General features: G+C 46.0%; 1 protein-coding gene across 2 annotated transcripts in view; it reads left to right on the top strand.

Moving 5' to 3' along the window:
• Positions 1-13,671, top strand: part of Nktr (natural killer cell triggering receptor) — a 45,695-nt gene extending 32,024 nt beyond the window's left edge. Inside the window, exons 8-16 of one of the 2 annotated variants that reach the window (XM_005383537.1) lie at positions 117-339; positions 798-953; positions 2,386-2,473; positions 2,651-2,796; positions 4,027-6,906; positions 7,675-7,764; positions 8,277-8,333; positions 8,868-8,969; positions 10,978-13,671. In XM_005383537.1, the coding sequence (XP_005383594.1) occupies positions 117-339; positions 798-953; positions 2,386-2,473; positions 2,651-2,796; positions 4,027-6,906; positions 7,675-7,764; positions 8,277-8,333; positions 8,868-8,969; positions 10,978-11,065 (3,830 nt within the window). In that variant the 3' untranslated portion in view covers positions 11,066-13,671. Of the gene's footprint in view, positions 1-116; positions 340-797; positions 954-2,385; positions 2,474-2,650; positions 2,797-4,026; positions 6,907-7,674; positions 7,765-8,276; positions 8,334-8,864; positions 8,970-10,977 lie in introns of both variants that reach the window. The other variant, XM_013513444.1, reaches the window with a different exon arrangement.
• Positions 13,672-14,052: the final 381 nt, after the last annotated feature.

The raw sequence follows: 14,052 nt of genomic DNA, 5'->3' as shown, positions 1-14,052 counted from the left end.
ATTTTTAGTTTGCTATACATAAAGCCTATTTTGTGATACTCAGTCATCACATTGTTTAGTCTGAAATGTGGGCACTGGAATCTAGTACTAATATTTTTGTTAATATTTATTAAAAGTTGTTGAGAAAAAAAGGAAGAAACCAATACATTCAGAAGACTCAGATTCCTCTTCCAGTTCCTCTTCCTCTTCAGAATCATCTTCAGAAAGTGAAATTGAACATGAAAGAAGCAGGAGAAGGAAACATAAGAGGAGGCCAAAAGCTAAACATTCTAAAAGGAGACGAAAGGAAGTAAGCAGTTCAGAAGAACCACGAAGTAAACGCCTTGTGAGTCCAAAAGTGTAAGTGCAAAAACCCTGAGGCTATATTTCCGCGCGCGCGTGCGCGCACACACACACACACACTCATGGGAGAGGTGCCTAGGACTGTAGAGACTCTCAGTTTCATTACCTACAGGTGACAAGGCTGGCATTTTTGGTCCTTATCCAAACTGAAATTTGGCAAATCTAGGAGTAGCATAGACATTTCATATCAAAGTTTTGTGTGTTTTTAGGTGAAAATAACCTCCGAAATTTAAAGAGAAAAAGTTAGGATCATGATAATTTTCATATCAACATTTTAGTATTCTGTGCTGATTTTTTTGTTCTTTGTGAGGAAATCATTAAATCGTTTTGAGTGAGACTTGTAAGCTGTCAATAGTTTTGCTGTTATTTTAGTGTCAAGTGTTATATGCTTTTATTATTATGAAACATAGCAGCAGTACACATCTCAACTGCTGTCTTGGTTTGTTCTTTTAAAGTCACTCTGAGAGGAGTGATACCAATGAAAAGAGACCAGTGGATTCAAATGCTAAAAGGGAAAAGCCTGTTGTCCGTCCAGAGGAGATTCCTCCAGTGCCTGAGAATCGATTTTTACTGAGGAGAGATATGCCTGTCGTCCCAGTGGAACCTGAGCCGTAAGTAGGGTGATGAATCAGTATACTTTCATTTCTCTAATAGAAACTCTCCATCAGTTCATTGCAATTTCATATTCATTTATTGGATAAGGCCTATGTTCAGAGCACTCTGAAAGGCTCTGCAGGAGATACCAGATTAATGACTAGCAGTACCTTGCCTTTTAAAATATGAATTTGACTATAGCAGTAAGGAAAGGATGTCAGGCAAATTGGTCAGGCGAGAGAGTCTTATGGGAGGTCTGAGGTGATTTCTTTACTGACCTTCCTACACAGGCCTTTCATTAAAGCACTGAGCATTTGGTTATCAGATAGAGGGCTACTTGAACTTCTGGAATCCATTTGAGGGATGAAACAGAGGTTCCAGTTTTGATTGTACAAAATTAATTGCATGCTGATTGGAGATACTTAGTATCATTAATGTTACTAGTGTTAACTTGCTCAGTGAAACTTCTCTGGTTTGTAAAAGCTAGTGTGTGACTTTCGATTTGCTCTCAAAAAATGCTATTTAGCTGGTTACACTGGTACATGCCTGTAATCCTAACTTCCTGAGAGGCTGAGGTAGGAGGATCATAACTTTAGTGCCAACCTGGGCAAGATCCTGAATCAGGATAATTTTGGGGGGGAGTGGTAATGGAGTGTGAATCTTGAGCTTTTGTGCCGAGCTATACTGCCCAGCCCCCCTTTTTTTGTTTTTTTTTATTTTTTTTGAGGCAAGGTTTCACTGTGCAGTTCAGGCTGACCTTGAGCTCACTTTGTAGCTCAGGCTGGTCTCAAACTCGCAACGATCCTCCTGCCTCAGTCTCCAGAGTGCTGGGATTACAGGCATGTTAAATTTTTTTGAAGCAGGATCTAAGTTGTCCATGAGCTGGGCTCGAACTGCAATACCCCTAGCCCTCTACAGATGTTTTATCAACAAGATGCAAAGTATAATAAAAATTGAGTATCATCTTTTTAATATAGGTCTACTAATAAGAAGAATGACATTCCATTTAAGTTTGCTTAAGAGTTCAGAGTTTGTGTTCTCTCGTAAAATACCATGTTGATGCTGTACGTCTGATAATGTTGCCCTGCACTGTGATTTCACGTACATCATGTCTGAAGATTTACTCCTGTGCCAGATGAGTGACTCGAGTTTTGCTTGAATGCTGGCAGATTGTAACAATACTGCTGTGATTTCTAGTGCCCCAAGCAATGTAAAGCAGGGGATCACCACATGCAGACAACCCAAGAAATGTGTGAGCAGATAGAGGTGGCTGTGTGTCTATAAAACCTGATTTACAGAAATTGAAACTTGAATTTCAAGTAGTCTTCATGTCAGGAAATATTTTGAAGCTGGTTTTTGCATAGTAGGAACTTAAATTTTCCATTTAAAGATTGGGAAAACTACCTGATACTTGCTGATTTAAAATTTTCATCTCAACTTCTTTTCTAGAAAGATTCCAGATGTTGCACCTGCTGTAAGTGATCAGAAACCATCTGTGTCAAAGTCTGGACGGAAGATTAAAGGAAGGGGTACCATTGTATGTGTGTTAAGACTTTCCCTTTTGCAAATTACTTAAAAGTGACTTTTTTTTAACCGGTTAGTAAAATCTTAGATTTGATCTTAGGTAAAATAGAAATTTGTTGTGGGAAATTAGTTGTATATTTCTTAGTTATGGGAGGTGTTTTTAAAGTTACTGTTTCCTTTGTGTGTACAGCGCTATCACACACCTCCACGGTCAAGATCCTGCTCAGAGTCTGAGAACGATGACAGCAGTGAAACTCCTCCTCATTGGAAGGAGGAGATGCAGAGGCTGAGAGCGTACCGACCACCAAGTGGAGAGAAGTGGAGTAAAGGAGACAAGTGAGAGAGCTGGGAGGGAGGCACCGAGCAGTGTCAGATGGCCTGAGTGTTAAGGGAATATAGCATAATCTTGCACTTTTCATTAAAGGTTTACAGTCGGAATTAGGTTGTGACCAAGGGGAACACATTGGGGATACTTGGTGAAAGTAGTACTCTTAACTAGGTAAGACAGATGGCTTTGGGGGCTTTCAAAATTGTTTTCCCTCTACTGAATGTTTTGAAGAGCTCGTACTCAGTTTTAGAAGTAATCAAGACTTTAAAATCATATACTGCAGCAGATTCTTTACTAGCCATGAGTCATCACTGGTAAATTAATAGGCAGATAGGAAAACTTGTCCTTGGTATGTGTCCTCAGGCTGTTGCTTCTTCAGAAGGGCACCTGGCTCTTACCCCCAGTAATACCTCACAGTGAGTGTCTGCTCTAGAAATGGGGTTGGTCCCAGGATAGCCAGTGGAAAATATACCAAGCTAGCCCGATAAAATTCTTTATGGAAGAATTCTCATTTTCTCTGCAGGTGTCTCACAGAGTGGCTGGACATGGGGAGAGGGAAGAAAGACATGTGTCTGCTGGGTGGGAGTAGCTGATACACAGTGGTGCTGAGGAGTCTTGATTTGAGCCCTGGTGTTGCCTGCATCAGTGTTCATGTCATTTTCCCTCAGTTTCTCTTTTAAGTAGTTTAGAGGCAAACCTTGATTACCTCTGTGAGGAGGATGGAAAACAAGTCATAATAGCCTCTTCAGAACAGAGGCTAATCTTAACATTTCAGGCAAGGACTGAATGTGTGGCTCAGGTAAAACATTTGCTTAGCATTTGTGAGACCCTGGGTTTAATCTCCAGCACCATAAAAAATACAACAGAATAATGTTGGGGGAACTTGCTTTGACCTCCCTTGAAAACTGCTTCTGGAAGAAAAGGGCTATGAGCAGATTCCAGCCAGGAATTCAGCATATCAGCAGTGCTCTTATGATGAGTTAGTTTGTTTTCCATATTTCCCTATCAAATTGGAAATTCCTTTCTTAGCTTATAAAACAAAAAGCCTTTTGGAAGTGAATCTACTACTAGTTATTACTATTTGTCTCTGAAAGTATAAGATCAAGACCAGGCCTCTGACTCTCTTGATTCAGGCTTCTTAGCTGTGCTTCAAGTTTTGATTTTGTTTTCAGCAGGAACTGTTTCAAGGTACAGAAAGCATGCTTCCCAGTAACTTCACATTATGTCCTTGTCTGTAGGTTAAGTGACCCCTCTTCAAGCCGATGGGATGAGAGAAGCTTGTCACAGAGATCTAGGTCATGGTCCTATAGTGGCTATTACTCAGACCTTAGTACAGCAAGACACTCTGATGGTCACCGTAAAAAACGCAGAAAGGAAAAAAAGGTTAAGCATAAAAAGAAAGCCAAAAAGCAGAAACACTACAGAAGACACAAACAGCCTAAGAAGAGAAGAGTTGTTGTACTATCTGACATAGAATCTTCAAAATCTTCCCCTAGACAGATGAAGTCCTCTTGTGATAGAGAAAGGAGGTCTCGCTCTTCCTCCTCCTCATCCCATCGCTCATCAAAGAGGGACTGGTCCAAATCTGACAAGGATGAGCAGAGCTCTTCAACGCATTCCAGCAGGGACTCCTACAGGTCAAAGTCTCCCTCTCGGTCCTATTCTAGAGGGAGCTCCAGATCAAGGACTGCATCAAAATCCTCATCACATTCTCAGAGTAGATCCAAGTCTAGATCGAGTTCCAAGTCAGGGCACCGAAGGACAGCATCAAAATCACCAAGAGGAACAGCCTCTCAGTTGAGTGAAAATAAACCAGTTAAAACAGAATCTTTAAGAGCAACAGTGCCACAAAATGAAAATGTAGTAGTGCAGCCAGTGGTAACAGAAAATATTCCGGTAATACCACTGAGTGATAGCCCCCCCCCTTCAAGGTGGAAGCCTGGACAGAAGCCCTGGAAGCCCTCCTATGAGCGAATTCAGGAAATGAAAGCTAAAACAACTCATTTGCTGCCCATCCAAAGTACTTACAGTGTAGCAAATGTCAGAGAGATTGGTAGTTCATCATCCTACCATAAAAGAGGAAAAAATTCAGAAAGTGATCGGAGTGCTAATTCAAAATATAGTGATAGAAGTTCTGAAAGTTCCCCAAGGTCAGGGAGCAGGTCTTCTAGGAGCAGATCTTACTCTCGATCGTATACCAGGTCGCATAGTCGTGCTAGTTCACAGTCAAGGTCTAAGTCTCCATCGTCTAGATCTCGTTCACGAGGTAAGTACAGCGATCGTTCACAGTGCAGTAGGTCATCTTCCTACACTTCTGTTAGCAGTGCTGAGGAGAGATGGGCCAGGAGGACACTGAGATCCAGTGGGAGAAAAAGTAGCACTTCCCATAAACGGCACAGCAGCAGCTCTGAGAAGACACCACGTCGTAAACGTGTCAAAGGTAAAGACATGTCTTCACATAGGAGAAGGCGGCGTAGTGTGAACCGGTCATCTGCAGATTCTTCTTCAGACAATGAGCCGGCAAGTGTTCAGGTCACACATTCGGCCCAGGAAAAAGGGAAGCAGGGCAGAATGGAAATAATGAATAATAAACAGGAGAAAGGCAGAGATGCGGAGAAATGCAAGCCTGAACGGGAATGCTCACATTCAAAAAAAAAAAATTCCAAAGAGAATCTTTCTGATCACTTCAGAGATGGCAGTAAGCCCAAAAGGAAAAATTATGCCGGGAGTAAATGGGACTCTGAGTCAAATTCAGAACGAGATGTAATGAAAAACAGTAAAAAACATTCCCGCAGGTCTTCTGATAAGGAGGAAGGGGAAGCCACCTCAGATTCTGAATCGGAGGTTAGTGCAATTCACATCAAAGCCAAACCCAAGACTAAATCTCCATTGAATGCGTCACTGCCGGACAATGGTGCCTGGAAATCCAGTAAACAGCAGCCCTCAACTTCTGCTTCTGAGGGGTCAGACTCTAACTCAGAAAACAACAGAGGAAAGCCACGGAAACACAAACGTTCATCAAAGGAAAGTCTTAAAAGAGATCATACCAAGAAAGTAAAGGAGAAAGGGAAAGGGAAAAAAGACAAAAAGCACAAGCCTCCAAAACGAAAGCAAGCATTTCACTGGCAGCCTCCACTAGAGTTTGGAGAGGAGGAGGAGGAAGAGGAGATTGACGAAAAGCAAGTCACTCAAGAGTCAAAAGAAAAAAAAGAACTTTCTGAAAACAGTGAAACGGTGAAAAATGCTTCTCCCCACACTGAGAGAGCTTGTGACGAGGGCAGGCTCTCAGGTCAGCACAGCACAGTGACTGCTTCGTCAGCCCTTGATCAGCTTCCCGAAGGTGACAGTAAGCCTGGGACTTGTCCCACTGCTTTAGATCCTGAGAACGAGGGGGCCAATTTGCCCCAAAACACGCAGCATGGAGAAAGGGCTCCAAGCGGAGCAGAGGATGTGCTTCAGACAGATGATAACATGGAGATCTGCACCCCTGAGAGGAGCTCACCAGCCAAGGGAGAGGGGACGTCCCTTCTGGCCAGTTCAAGGCTAAGCACCCCACAGATGAGTGTTGTGAAACCAGACCTGCACATGGAAGCTCCTGAAGCGGATGGATCGAGACAGGAAAGCAGCACGTCTGAAAGCAAAACGGCGGGAGAAGGCGGGAAGCAGGACAGCAGCGTGGCCAGCGCCAGTGAAGATGCTGGCAAGGAAGCGGCTGGAAAGAGCCAGGGCAGCCTCTCAGATAACAAGTGGAAGCCCCTGCAGGGTGTGGGAAACCTGTGGGCCCTGCCTACTTCCACATCCAGTGCTGTGGAGGCGAAAGCCCTGACAGTTATACCCGAGATGAAACCCCAAGGTTTAAGGATAGAAATAAAAAGCAAAAACAAAGTTCGGCCTGGGTCACTCTTTGATGAAGTAAGGAAGACAGCACGCCTAAACCGGAGACCAAGAAATCAGGAAAGTTCAAGTGATGAGCAGACACCTAGTCGGGATGGTGACAGTCAGTCCAGGAGTCCAAGTAGATCTCGCAGTAAATCTGAAACCAAATCCAGGCACAGAACCAGGTCCATCTCCTACAGTCGCTCTAGAAGTTGCTCAAGAACTTCCACGTCATCGTATAGGTAAGCAGTTTCACTTGCCTTTTATTTCCCCAAGGGGCGTCTGTTCCTTGTTAGCTTGGCAAAGTATCAGAGTTAAGGACAAGATTATCATCCCCAGATATCTGGTGAGACTGGGGGCATAGGCAGTGGGGATTTCAGGGGAAGAGATCTGGGCTTAATTTAAGAAACTACTGCTGTTAGTGAAAGAGAAGTCAGTTGCCTGATTATTGGTAGGTGCCAAAGATAAATGATTTAAAGTACAAAAATAACAATGGATCTTTTTGTACCTGTTGTCTAGCTTAAAAAGTGGAGCTCTGGTGCACTAGTACCACCCAACTTACTCTCTGCTCTCCTAGAATTAACCATTATTGGAAACTTGATTATAAGTTTGCTGGTCTTCCTTCTAGAAACCTTTCTGTCTGTAGATGGTCTTACTTTAGCATTTCTGAGACCTTTTGTAAACAAAAGCCTTTCCACGTGAAGATGCTGTCCTCGGCCTTTCTCACTCAGCGCTGTGTCTGGACCTGGGCTTCACTTCTGCAGTTGGATCTTTCCTCGTTCTGGGTTGGAGCTGGAGCTGTGTAGCCATTGCTGTGCCTTGATGGTGGCTTTTGTCTACTCTGTTCTGCTGACTTTGAGTTTCTGGATTGCCACATTAGCAGTGCCAGTGCCACAGCCACTGCAGAGAGGCTGGGAGGCCTTCCCTTGGCTGCTTTCTGGCCCATAATTCATGGTGCGAGTGGGGCAGGGTGACTGACATGCTGGTGTTTTTGCACACTCTCTTCACAGATCAAGAAGCTACTCCAGAAGCAGGAGCCGAGGATGGCAGAGCCGAGGCCGCAGCCGCAGCCGCTCCTACCGAAGCTATGACAGCCACAGGTGGGCTTGCAGGGCCCAGGGCCACTCCTCCTGGCCACTCTTCGGTGGGATCTTGTCAGAGTGGGCAGAGGCCTGCTGTGCCCTCTTCAGCCCAAGTACATTTTAGGCAGGGCCTGCTAGTCACCCTAGCCTGGTTAGGGAGCAGCAACAGGAGCACCACAGGGGACCTGGAGGAAGGGGTGTTTATGTTCTGCTCCCTGCTGCTCCTGTCTGGGATGCTGAGTGTCCTGGAGGCTGTGGCTTCACTCTACTCACTGCTGTCCCCTGTGTGGGGCCCTGGCTCCCGCCTGCCTGGGTCAGAAGCCTCCCCAGTGACTGTCTCATGCATGGCTTGTGAGGATGGCACAAACTTTCATCTTTCTTATGAAATCCGGTGGGGTTTTAGGACATCGAGCGGACTTTGGATAGGAGAGTAGAGTTCCAAGGAGCCACTGGATGGCTGAGACCTAGTCTAGACTCTGATGAGCCTGGCCACCTGTCCCCAAGATGATGTCCTCCCTGTGGTCCCACAGGACATCCAGCAGGAGCAGATCCAGGAGCAGCTCGTACGACGCCCGCAGCCGGTCCAGGTAGGACAGGGTGTGCGTCCTGCCCAGAGCAGAAGGCAGAGACCCTTCCCGGGGCGAGTGGGCATGGTATCGCGTCGTGGGTGCTGGGGCTTGGGCCCTGCACCTGTACTCAGCCACTGGCCCTACCATGTGGCATTTTTTCTCTAATAACTTCCATGTATTTTTGTCTCCTCAAATCATACTCTTTCTAAATGAGATCTTTCTGAGTTTCTATCTTTTGGCCTATTTTATTCTGATGGGAAAATGACTGTGGCAAATTGTGCCAGCAGGTGTTTGTTAAATATAATTGCTTAATAAGATTCATCTGAGTCAGTCAGACTCGTTTTTAGTTTTTGGTTGTTTTTCAATGCAGAAAAAAATCAATGTTTTTCTTTTTAGTATGATAAGTCTGATGGGTAGTTGCTAAATGTTCGTGGTACTTGTTATGCACCTGTGTCTTCATACTGTCATTAAGTGCCCATGTTCCAAGCTAAAAAATGGGAATTGGAGTTTTTGAATGGGAAAATTGAATGTGTGATGTTGCTGTTAAAGCAGGTCCTACACTTACGACAGCTACTACAGCAGGAGTCGGAGCCGGAGTCGAAGCCAAAGGAGTGACAGTTACCACCGAGGCAGAAGTTACAACAGATGGTCCAGGTGGGTCCTTCTGTTTCTGTTTTGTGGGATGGGGGCGCCTGTTTCTTTGTGTGGGGTCTTGCTGTGTGGCCCAGGTTGGCTTTGAACTCACAGTCATCCTTCCATGGGCTGGGGTTATAGATGTGTGCCATCATGCCTGGCTAAGGACCCCTCGTTTTGGATCACTCGAGTTGCTCTGGGCACTCAGTGCACCAGGCACTGACCGGTAGTGGGGAGAAAGCACAGCCTTCCGAGGACAGAAACCCTGTCTTCCTGCATGTTAGTGACTGCAGGCAGCTATGACAGTGGCTTTGGGATTAAGAGTTGCCAGGTAAAGTGTGCTGGATTTTGTTTGTGTTTGATTTCAAGTGAGCTTTAAATATTTGTGGATTATCGAACATACACTTCTTTAGAAGGGATGAAGGAGAGAAGGCACTACATTGCAGCCACTTCCTAAAGTCAGGGTCCTCGATTGCAGTAGCCAAGTTGCCAGTTTTTAAATAAGAAAAAAAAGTAATACAAGACATGTCATAGCCATTGGCTTCATGGCAAGATTGAGGTTTCTCTCTTGTCAATTTAGTAAAATAATTTTTATGTATTCTGCATATTGTGTTCTGTGTAACATTTTGGCTACTGCAGGTCTGTGATAACGTTTGAAATACCCTTTTCTGGTGGCTTCTGGCCTTCCTGCCCCAATCCCGGTGCCTGCAGTGCTCCTCTCGTGTGACCTGGGCACTCCGATGGGGCATATGGCAGGTCCAGGTCCTTGGCACTGCCTACAGGGCCATTCTCTCACGCGCTGCAGCTGCGATTCTGACCCTTTCCTTCTTCCCAGAGGTGTGGATGCCGTTTCCATGTCTCTTCTTTGCTTCGTGAAATGACCAGTTCCCACCTACCCTGAAGTCTCTGCTGTAGCCCACTGCTTAAATGCCTCCCTGCCTGCCAGTCCTGCCTGCCTGCCAGTCCTGAAATGTTCTCCCTCCCAGTGCCATGGAGGTAGCTTCTGTGTCCCTGGAGTCCTCATTGCCTCAACTTCCTTTCTTGGCAGCTGTTGTATACTATCTGTGACCCTTGGTAGGCCATACTTGGTCAACATTTGTTTGGTCGCTACCATGACTGGCTTTTTTTTTTTTTTTTTTTGAGACAGGGTTTCACTATGCAATTCAGGCATAATAAGATCCATCTGAGTCAGTCAGACTTGTTAATTTTCTGTTGTTTTTCAATGCAGAAAAAAATTATTTCTCTCTTTAGTATGATAAACTACACTTTGAACTCAATGTGTAGCCCAGGCTGGCTTAAAACTCTCCTCCTGCCTCAGCCTCCTGAGTGCTGGGATTACAGGCATATGCCACCATGCCCACCCTGTGGCTAGCTCTTCTTAAATTTTTTTCTAAGCTAACTGAAGAGTGACCATAGCCATGTCCTCTTGGCTCGGTGTTCTGATGGTCTTGTCTGTGTGCAGATGCTCTCCCACCTTTGCTAGGTGCCCATTTTAGTTCCGTACCTTTAACCAAAGTAAATGTACATCTCCCTCTTATTTCCTCAGGCAACCTGATCAATATTGGGGTGTCATTTTGGGTACCATGGAAAATTATTCTGTTCATGTGCATGGATGTATTTCAAATAAAATTTCCCAAGGTGTGAGGTTTCTTTATCTTACCGCTGATACTTTCACCACCTGTCATTTAAACACCCTTGAGAAGTGAGAGGCTTCACCAGACATGGTGGTGCAGGCCTGTAATCGCAGCACTGGAGAAACTGAGGCAGGAGGATTGCCAGAGTTCAAGGCCAGCCTGGGCTGTGTAGTCGAGTGTAAGGCCAGCCTGAATTACATAGCGAGATCTTGTCTCAAAAACAAAACAAACAAGAAGTGAGTGGCATTGCCACAATCAGAGCCCAGCGTCCACCCCTGTGCTGTCAGTAGTGTTTGGAAGCCACTCCAACCAGAAGGGAAACACTAGGAGGGATTCCGAGGGTGGGGAGTTAAGAGGTTTCTGTGCATTTTGTTTTGTTTTGTTTTGTTACACAGGAGTTGTAGATCGTACGGCTCTGACAGTGAAAGTGACCGAAGTTACTCTCATCACCGGAGCCCCAGTGAAAGCAGCAGATACAGTTGAAAACAACCTTTTTGATACAAATTACATCTTGTTTGTAAATACCTGGTAACTTAAAAGTTTCAGAAACTGAATGATAGTCTGTTCTATTTCAATTTTAGAGGTGAATTCAGAAATAGACACTTCTTACTGTCACTCCTTCATGTATGTGTGTAGAAGAGTTTAAATACAGACATGTCTCCTAGAAATATTTTTATGCCGTATTTTACAGTAGCCAACTATGGAGTTTTCATTTTCTTGAATCAAGAAATTGTGAACTTTATGTAAGTACAATTTGCAATATTATTTTGGATAGACAATTTCTCTCCATCTCACATATTCCTTAGAATACAGATTCTTTTTGCCCATTTTTCAGGTTTTAGCATACTTGCTGCCAAGCAGAGAGCTGTGCGAACCGCCAGAGGCGGAAGTGTTTGTCTCCCAGTCTCATGGTCTTCTCCAGACACACCACCCAGGCTCATGTTGGAGGTAGTAGGAGCATAAGGCAGGGGCTTGGGAAAGTGGTCAGCATGCTGCCCGTGGCCGCATTGCTTCAGGCTGGCGGTCGCCTTAATTGTAAATTCCTATACTGCCTCTAAGGAGTGCCTGTTGTGTGTGCTTTTTAATACAGAAGTTTAGATGGTAGAGAGCATTCCACTCCAGTTTATGCCTTGGTGCTTCCTTGGTGCCTTCTGGTGCCTCTTTAGGCATTATTCTCAATGCTACACAAAAGAGGATGGGTTTGTTTTGGTTTTTTTTTTATTCACTGGCACTGAAAAAGATTTCTTCCGAGCTGTCTTCACTTTGAATGTGGGAGGGGCTTCTTTCAAGCATGTACATGGGTCAGGGTCCCCCTGGAGCAGGTAAGACTGATGCTAGGAGCTTCATGGCCTCCCTGCTGTGGTCTGCTGCACATGTGCTTCTGGAAGAGTGGATTGAAGAACATCTGAAAAGCAACACCGGAATTCTGACTGCCACCATCCCAGAGACATTTCGCAGGGCTCTGTGTTTAAATCCTCCAAGGAAAGGGCATACCACATCAGAGGCAGGCTGCTCCACCCAGCTTGCTCTCCTGTTTCTGCTGAGTTCCACGCCAGCTGAATGAAGCCATGTGTGACCCAGGAAACCCAGGGCAGAACCCAGGGTGCCACCGAGATCCTGGTACATGGCTTTGAGTGGTTCTTCCAAAAATAACTTGACCTGTAAAAACTGGTGTGTTTTTTTTTTTTTTTAATCTTTAGTTTGAGGTTTTTCCCCAAGTGTACTTAATCACCTTAGTGCCAACTTAATCTAGTTATGCAGGAGAAATTCCTGTCAGAAGTCCAGTGTTGAAGTCCGTGCCCTCCTGCCCTAAGCCTTTGCATGGTGTGTCTGGGAAGTAGCAAAGACCTCTCAGTTCGGGGACCTGACACCCAGATGGATGCGAGGGTGACAGTGGATGTGTTACAGTTGTCATCTAGGGGCTAGGGGTAGAGCTCTCTGGGTTTATTCTTTAGCACCAAAAGCAAGACATGAAGCCGCCACCTGTAGGACCCTGTCTGTGGACAGGGTTGGTGGGCAGCTGTCCGCCATGGCAGTAGACAGCAGTACATTAGAAAGCGGGATGAAGTAAAAAATGAGGACTTGATAGTGAGCATGAAGCAGGCTGTGATTAAAGGTTGTCAGAAGGTGCCTGCCGAGGACACCGTCTCAGTACAGCACTTGGTGGAGGCAGAGGCGCTCAGCTACGCAGAGACCGCCAGGTCCCGCTGGGTGATAAGTGACTCGCAGCAGTGTATCGGCCTTGCTGCCACACGTGATAGGTGTGCACCTTCTCTGCTCAGGGTCTCCAAGGCCGAGGGCAGGGGCTGGCAGCAGCATTCTTGACGAAGGCTTGGGAGGGCTCTGCTTCCGGGCTCATGGCGTCATGGGCAGGGTTGTGGCCTTGCTGCTCACCAGCCAAGGGCCTCTCCTGACGCCTCTTCACAGCGGGCGCACCCGTCTGTGTGGGCTGCTCATGTCGAAAGCAGCAGCGGCCCTTGGAGTCTGTGGCTCATGCTTCGCCTCGCTGCCTCCTCCTGTGTTAAGGGTCCACATGAGTACATCAGGCCACAGAGATGACCTGTCTTAAGGCCACTTGTGCCATAGAGCAGCAGTGACCTCTCATCACAGCCACAGGTTCTGGGCACTGCCACGTGGCGGGGAGGGCTCTTCAGAATTGTGCCTACCTCGGGCAGTGGCTCTGCCCATCACAGCTGTGGGTGGGTGGGACTTTATCCCAGAAGGGAGGCCCTGGAAGCCTCTGTTTTTCCACAGAAAAGGGAGGCCCTACTGCAGTGTTGGACTTGTGTGTTTACTAAGCGAACTACAGAAATAGTTTTTTTTTCTACAGGGGATTGGTCTGTATTTTGAAGTTATTTTTTAATGAAATTGAATTATGTTGTGTAATGTGCTTCTTAATAGAAAATGCGTTATTGGACTGTTTTTGTAACATCCTGTTACTGGAAATAAAATAGCTAGTATTGTTCAAAAAAATGTAGAAAATACTTTTGTACATACTACCAATGTCTAATTTGTATACATTGGAGCTGAATTTCCCTAAACGTGACGGGGCCTTGTAGGAATTAAAATGGTCCCTTGGTCTGACTCTCTGTAGGTCTGTGTGTCTTGTCTGTCTGCACAAGCCCTGACCTCAGCTCATCGTTCTGCAGTGGGGAAGAGGAGCAGACCCGAGTCTCCTCCCGACCTGGCCAGTGGCGAGGCCTCCCCTCTCTGCTCTCTTTCTTCTCTAACTGCTCCGTGTGGACCTCAGTGGCGCTGAGACTCCCTGTCCCCTCCAGGCTCTGTCGCCTACGCACAGAGGTCTCTGCTGTGGAGGGAGGACTGTCCCCTCACCTGGGGACAGCACATGTTCCCACAGCTTCCACTTCGCAGCAACAGCTCACCAGGCCATGTGGCGTGTCACCTCCAGAGATGGGTGCGTGGTGACGTTTTCTGTCTCCCCCCGTCTCTCTCTCCCCCCTCTCCCCCCT

Source organism: Chinchilla lanigera, unplaced genomic scaffold (assembly GCF_000276665.1).
Source record: "Chinchilla lanigera isolate Chin_1 unplaced genomic scaffold, ChiLan1.0 scaffold00019, whole genome shotgun sequence".
Lineage (NCBI taxonomy): Eukaryota > Metazoa > Chordata > Mammalia > Rodentia > Chinchillidae > Chinchilla > Chinchilla lanigera.
The sequence above is the reverse complement of the archived record's forward strand: the minus strand, read 5'-3'. Positions and strand labels throughout refer to the sequence as shown.